We start from the raw sequence: 7,629 nt of genomic DNA on the forward strand, positions 1-7,629 counted from the left end.
TTATATATATATACTACAGATTTCTAGTTTCTTAGTTACGAAATAAATATCATATGCATTATATATGTACTAGTATAGGAATAATCAATGGTAGTCGATAAAAGCAAGAGTCGGGAGAGTAATCTCATCTTAGGAAATTATTACAAAACACGATCTCATATCTTTCCCTTTATACAAAAGCTGTCACCTTAACTCGATGATATATCTTCTCGTTTCATTTTTGTTTTATTTTTCGTTTCGGTCTATTTGAAACCAGTTTTAGACAACTGACAAAAAACACATTATGAGGTATCTTTTGTTTCTTTTATCAGATATTTAAATTATTATTCGACAATAAGGAAAATATAAAACTACTAGCGCGATCAAGCTAAGGAATACATATAAACATTACAATTGAAACAGAAAAAGAAAAAAAAATTCTAGATATGATTAAAGTCTCTTAGTTTAATTCCAACCTTGTTTAATTACTAGAAAAATGTATCTAAATATGATTGAGAAATTCTAGATCACAATAATGATTAATTTTGGCAGTTTTCATATGAGTTCCACACAACAGCAAACAAAAAAAACTAATTATTAAATCCTTGATCGCCTATTGATCGTAAATTACTTATTCTTAGTCTTTTTTTTTTGTGCAAATATTCTTAGTCTTAGATATATGTTAATGAAACCTTCCTAAGGAATGAATGACTCAGAAGAAAGGCAAAAGCCTAAAAGGAATCGACACTAGAGAGTGGATGGGAAAAAAGGTCACGTGAGTAAGACATAAAATCACGTGCGGGATCGGTTTTGGTTTTGTTTTGTTTCATTTCTTAAATCGGGATCGAATATGAATTTATCAATGTAGGGTTTTATAATAATACTTTTCACATTTTACTCTTGGTCTTTTTTTTGTTTTCCCTTAACAGTATGGGCACTAGTACGTCCGTTATATAAGCCAAATAGAAAAGAAATAATAGTTTGTCTGAATTATTGTAAACTTACAGAATTTGGTATTTAATGCAATTATGCAATTTTATCCTTGGATTATTCACAAGAACCATATACCTTTTTTCCTCTACTTTGTTTCCAAGTGTAATTCGAAAAGAATCTTAACATGTATGTGGACCAACCCTTGGAAACATGATGACATAACATTCATATATAGTTAACAATGACAAATTTTCTGAGATTGTCTATATATTATTGGATTGCTTTAACAATAATGGAACGCAAGATGTATTTAGTGATGTATAATCACACTACTTATAGGAGTTGAGAGTGACAGTCAAAAAAGTTAACAAGTATTTTTAATATGGTCGTGGGTTTTCCGTAGTTTTTCCGTGACATGTTGAAATTAGCCATGGATTGTTCGTGACTCAGCCGTGGCTATACGCATAATTTTTACTAGTGACACTACTTATAGGAGTTGAGAGTGACAGTCAAAAAGTATGTTAATAACCTTAACTATTATTTAATTAGTTCTGTCATATTTTGTAAAACATATCCAAAATTCGAATTTAGGTCAGCCAATGGAGATAAACTCCACACAAAGACCTAGTTTATCAATGAAAATGAGCCCTACATGTGGACGTATGATCTCATATTTTTCTCATTTTTTTAGAGAAACCACATGTAGATAATCACTAACATATATAAAACAAAAAAAAATCGAAATTATTTTTAAAATAGTGTATGAAGGTTCAAGAAAATCAGACAAATTCATCAATCAGGACAAGATATGGGTCCAAGCCAAAAATCCATATATCCAACATACTCTAAGAAACAAAGTCTAAAATATAAAAACAAAATAACAAAAAGAAAATTCTAAATCTAAATCTAATAAATAAGTACCTCACCCTCTCTCTCTCTCTCTCTCTCTCTCTCTCTCTCTCTATCTCTTTAGATAGCTACAAGAGTGTATGTATATATTATATGTAATGATGGCACAGTGCAATGAGCTTTATAAACAGAAGGATTATAAACATCAAACACCCCTCCTTACTTGCTCTCAGCTCTCAAGTGTATGAGAGAGAAATAGGCTGATAAGAGTCAAAATAGCAAAGAGAGCTAGAGAGAGAGAGAGAGAGAGACCCAAGCAATTAAAAAGCTTTCATCATAATAACATAAGAGAACTTTGAAGAGTCTAAGAAAAAGTTTGAAAAGCCTTTGTTGCAGAAAGCTTAAAAGAACTTTTTCTCTCCCTATATCTATATCTCTCTTTATTACCCTTCCTCATCTTTGTAAAGCTGAACCTCCCACTATCTTCAAATTTTCTACTTCTTCTTTTCTTTTCTTTTGGGGTCTTTGGGTCTTGTTGTTTCATCAAATCAATCTCTAGTATCCAAATACAATAAAGTCAAAAAAGAGAGAGATCAAGAAAAGTAGAGTTATTGATGAGAACATATCAAGTCATGTTGTCCAACAAGAACACTAACACATGTTGTGTGGTTTCTTCTTCTTCTTCTGATCCTTTCCTCTCTTCTTCAGAAAATGGGGTCACCACCACAAACACATCCACTCAGAAGAGGAAAAGAAGACCTGCAGGTACACCAGGTAATAATAAATCCCCACTACTGAAAAATTTAATGTTCAATCTTCTTTTTTTATTTTCTTGTTTTAAATTTTGGTTTTCTCTAAAATTCCATTTAAAACCATACTTTAGAAAAATATATATAATGTTAACCGAAGACATGTTTTTTTTATAGGTTTGATATTGAAGTTTCAATTTTTTTTATTCTTAATAATAGTACCAGTTCAAGTTTTTGGGTATTAATGTGTTTCTTTTTTTTTTTTTTACTTAAACCTCATTGAAAAACTCAGCTTTATGAATTTTTCTTGAAACCGAAGATATGTGTTTTGATGGAGTATGTCTTATTTGCTCTTCAGATCCAGATGCAGAAGTTGTGTCTTTATCACCAAGAACTCTTCTTGAATCAGACAGATACATATGTGAGATCTGTAACCAAGGGTTTCAAAGAGACCAGAATCTTCAGATGCATAGAAGACGTCACAAAGTTCCATGGAAGCTTCTTAAAAGAGACAACAACATAGAGGTGAAGAAACGAGTCTATGTTTGCCCTGAACCAACTTGCCTTCACCATGATCCTTGCCATGCTCTCGGAGATCTTGTTGGTATCAAAAAACATTTCAGAAGAAAGCACAGTAACCATAAGCAATGGGTTTGTGAGAGATGCTCTAAAGGTTATGCTGTTCAATCAGATTACAAAGCTCATCTCAAAACTTGTGGCACTAGAGGACATTCTTGTGACTGTGGTCGCGTCTTCTCCAGGTATAGTTTCTTGTTCCTCGTTAAAATTTGGTTTTTAATCAGAAAAAATCCAACTTTTTTAATTTATTATATATATATGGACCCTTTTTTTGTTACTCAGTTAGTATTGGTATTATGAATTCAAGAAAGATGCAAAAATTGCTCAATATACATTTAATTTGGCTCTGTTTGGTATGTATATTTAGAAGATCATATAAAAGAGTCAAAAATAGAAATTGCTCAAGCGACCCAAAACCAAGATTGATAGTTATAGTACTATTTGATTTGACTATCGCTCATGATTTTTACTAATTCTGTGTATGCATCAGAGTTTTCTAATATATCTCTTGACTATTTGTTTGGTTTTTGTGACATAAAAAGAAAGTTAATTACTTAGAGTAATGACATTGACCCCAATCTATAAAGAAATATTATACTATGTTTTTAGGCTACTATTGGACCTAAACTCATATTAATAATATATATAGTCTTTTTTTTTTGGTCAAAATATAGTCTAACTATAACGTTATTATTTCATAAACGAGGTTTAAACAGAAAACCTTAATATAAAATTATTAAATTTGTCACTTCATAACCAAATGAAATTATTAAATTGATATATAAGTTTCTTTTCTGCTTTTAGGGTGGAGAGTTTTATTGAGCATCAAGATAACTGTTCCGTACGGAGAGTTCACCGTGAACAGCCTCTACCGCCACAAACCGCAGTACCAGTCCCGGCCTGCTCCTCTAGAACCGCTTCAACCATCAGTACTCCGTCTAGTGAAACCAATTACGGCGGTGCAATTGCTGTTGCGACTCCTATACCTCTAGAAGGCCGTCCAATTCATCAGAGAATCTCACCTTCAGTTCTCACTCACTCATCAAATAATCTCAACCTCGAACTCCAGCTTCTTCCATTATCGTCGAATCAAAACCCTAACCATCAAGAAAACCAACAACAAAAAGTTAAAGAACCATCTCATCATCATAATCATAATCATGATGCTACAAACTTAAACCTCTCCATTGCACCATCATCATCATCATATCAACATTACAATAACTTTGATCGTATAAAAGAGATAATGGCAAGCGAGCAAATCATGAAGATAGCGATGAAGGAGAAAGCTTATGCGGAGGAAGCTAAAAGAGAAGCGAAGAGGCAACGAGAGATAGCGGAAAACGAATTTGCGAATGCTAAGAAGATTAGGCAAAAGGCACAAGCTGAGCTTGAGAGAGCTAAGTTTTTAAAGGAACAATCTATGAAGAAAATAAGCTCAACGATCATGCAAGTCACTTGTCAAACATGTAAAGGACAGTTTCAAGCAGTTGCGGTTCCGGCGGCTGCGGCTGACGAGACATCTCTTGTGGTCAGTTACATGTCTTCAGCCAATACCGACGGAGACTTTGAAAATGGATTTTAAGTAAATCACAAAAGTACAAAGTTCATTTTAAATTAAAGTTTTACTTTTTTTTTTTAATATTTTTGTGTATTAACTACACGGTTGTATTTATTTTTTTCAACTACGTACGTACCATATATAATATGTTAATTTTTCAGTCGAATTTATCTTAGGTTCAACAGTAGTACCTAGTCTATGAGTGCTCATGACTCTATATACAGGTTTTCCTATTATTCTAGATTTATATCTACAATTCCGTGGTTAAATTGTTCAAAAATAGAAGCCCCAATCCTCAATCCTTCAAAAAAATTTACAGGATGTCGTCACTATTTCATAAACGTACCGTTACATGTTACTGTTACATTCTTGATAAATATTGCAGTTTAGATTACTTGTTAATGTCACTCCCGCTACAATAGACTATAAATTGTAAACTTAAAAAAAAAAGAATTTGGTATCATAAACTTTAAAGTTTACAATATCAAGTTTGCTACTAAAAATTAATAACTTTTTTTCATTGTAGACGTCTACAGTATTTAACAAGGAGCTAAATCCATTGGTGTCTTGACCTCATGTCTAAATGACTAAATCCACAAAGAAATATCCGCTCTTCGCCACTTATAAGTCCAGAGCTTTTGTGAATATGGATTAATGTATATTTTTTTTCTTTGTCTACAATGTTTTTGTGAAACATATGATGGTATATTTTAATTTAAAAATTCAAAAATTGTAAGGTATACGGATCAAACGAATTTTTTTTTTTTTTGGTCGTCAAGATCAAACCAATCCATGTAACATATTCTCAAAATCTAATGAATGGTATAAGGTCTGAAAAATATTTCATGCAAATTAATAATACAAAGTGGGTAAGCTATAATTGCTTGGGACGAGTTAATATATGGTGGAGTGATGGGAAATGTACTATTATGATGTCGTATTGGTCCGTGACCGTTACACTTATAACGAGGTTCATAAACAAACATCGTTTCATCTTTCGTTAGATTCGGACAAAAAGTGTTGATCTATAATCATGATAAAACAGTCCGACCCATTTTTACTTGTTGTTATTACAACTTTTAGCAAATTTTCTAGCTACTCATTTATTGTCCAGAAATTTTTTTGTACACGTATTCTTCATTTGATTTAAAACCAATAAATATGATTTATAAGGAAATGCATGTAGAATAATATAAATCCACATATCACCATCACTCAAAATAGTCATATTTTTATATAGGTTTGGTCGTGAGATTCTAAGTTAAAAGTTTAGATTAATTAATCTTTATAAAAAAATACATCAGTTTTATGTGGTCATATAAAAATACACCATTTATCAAATTGTGTGTATTATTCAAGTTTAATTAATTCAATATTAGAAAATTTGAAACCAAATACCATATTACGCCAAGAAGATAAAATTATCCCAAACTTTGTGGTGATAAAGAACATCTGGTTTGCAAGTCATACAAAAACATTATATGTTTCAAGCCACACGATTGATAAACGTTTGAGAGTTCTAAATTAATACATTATGGTGATTATTCATCTTTCTAGCCAAACATTTTTAGATGAAGTTTTTTTTCCTATAAATGAAAACCAAACATTTGTAGATTGGACAGGTCTATGATGTATGAACACACATAATAAATGAATGTCGATACATGAAAGAGAAAGAGTTTGATTGGTAAGTATATAGATGCATACATTTATGCATATATATATATATATATATATATATAACAAAATAAGAAATATCTAAAACAAAAACAAAGACGATCTTTTGCGTATGAGATTGAAGAAGCACTAGAAAAATCTAAAATCCGAGGTGGGTTTGGTTTTTGTACATCTTTTGGGACCAATTTCGATGCAAAAATTAGGAGGATATAATAATGAGTGTGAGGTGAGGACTTGAAGAAAAAATAAACAAGAAATGTGACATGAATGTTTGTCTGAGAGAACTAAAGAAGTGGGTTAAGTAAATAAGAGAGTGACAAATGCCTGCCCGTTACTCCGTTTCAACTCTATGGCACTGAAAACCATGGCGTTTATTTGCTTCTCGTTGCATTTAATGTGCACTCAATTGCATTGAAAGTGACTATTTCTCTCTCTCTTCTCTCTTTCTCTCTCTCGTTTTCATCATTTGTGCCAACACGCAGAGAGGTTTGCAGATTCTGCAGCTATGTTTGTCACAGAAAGAGAGGTGGAGAGAGAGTGAGAGAGAGAGAGAGCATATTAGGTTTTCTCTATACCAATGGCCAAACACATGTGTGTAATACTATTACTAAGGCATGTAGTATATGTATGCATATGTTTGATGGTGGTTTACGTTACGAACTGTGAACGTAAAACAATGTATGTAATATTTTCCCAGTTTTCTAACCATGTTTAACTCTTAATAAAAAACAAAAAATAATAATAAATAATTGTCTAACAATGTCAATGTGGATACAATGTTGGGGTTCATGTTATAGCTGGTAGTAAATATGCACTTTAACGCGATTCTTTTCGTCAGTAAATGTAATAGAACTAAATTATAATTGCTCGGATCATCTACATATAAATATATAATAGTTGGTTTGGGAAATGTTTAAAAAAAAAAAAAAAGAGAACAACAGTGGAACGTGCAAGACAAAAAAGGGTTTAGCTTTTTATCTCTTGGGATAGCATTTTTTAAGAAGAGCATGTGCATATTTGCTTCTCTTCCCCCCAACCTTTCAAATGCTCATGCCTTTCACAACCTAAAGGACCTTTTGCTACATTAGCCACTTATATATTATTTTTTTTCTTCTCTTATCTTATTCTATTTGCATGTGATATGGAAGATTTTTGTTTGCAGAAGATTTAGTCCATTGATTTTGTTAATTCCGGATTTTATATGTCCATAAACTATGTAAATAAATTATATGACTCGTCTTCTATGAATTATATGTAGACTATTAAGTAATTATTGGCGCCACCCTATATCGATAGGTCGAC

At 31.8% G+C, this 7,629-nt stretch overlaps 2 protein-coding genes across 3 annotated transcripts in view; both read left to right on the forward strand.

Annotated features, from left to right (window-relative positions):
* Positions 1-7,629, forward strand: part of LOC104779528 (cyclin-J18-like) — a 63,514-nt gene that overhangs the window by 46,731 nt on the left and 9,154 nt on the right. The window lies entirely within an intron of this gene.
* LOC104779519 (protein SHOOT GRAVITROPISM 5) lies at positions 1,908-4,790 on the forward strand. 2 transcript variants are annotated; one of them, XM_010503885.2, is made up of 3 exons: positions 1,908-2,535; positions 2,869-3,271; positions 3,894-4,789. In XM_010503885.2, exons 1-3 carry the CDS (start codon positions 2,376-2,378, stop codon positions 4,672-4,674), a joined length of 1,344 nt encoding a protein of 447 aa, XP_010502187.1. In that variant the 5' UTR covers positions 1,908-2,375; the 3' UTR covers positions 4,675-4,789. The 2 variants fall into 2 exon arrangements, with proteins under 2 accessions (XP_010502187.1, XP_010502188.1); XM_010503886.2 differs by lacking the exon at positions 1,908-2,535 and adding an exon at positions 2,611-2,748 and having other exon boundaries at positions 3,894-4,790.

The sequence above is a fragment of the Camelina sativa genome, chromosome 4 (genome assembly GCF_000633955.1).
Source record: "Camelina sativa cultivar DH55 chromosome 4, Cs, whole genome shotgun sequence".
Classification (NCBI taxonomy): Eukaryota; Viridiplantae; Streptophyta; class Magnoliopsida; order Brassicales; family Brassicaceae; genus Camelina; species Camelina sativa.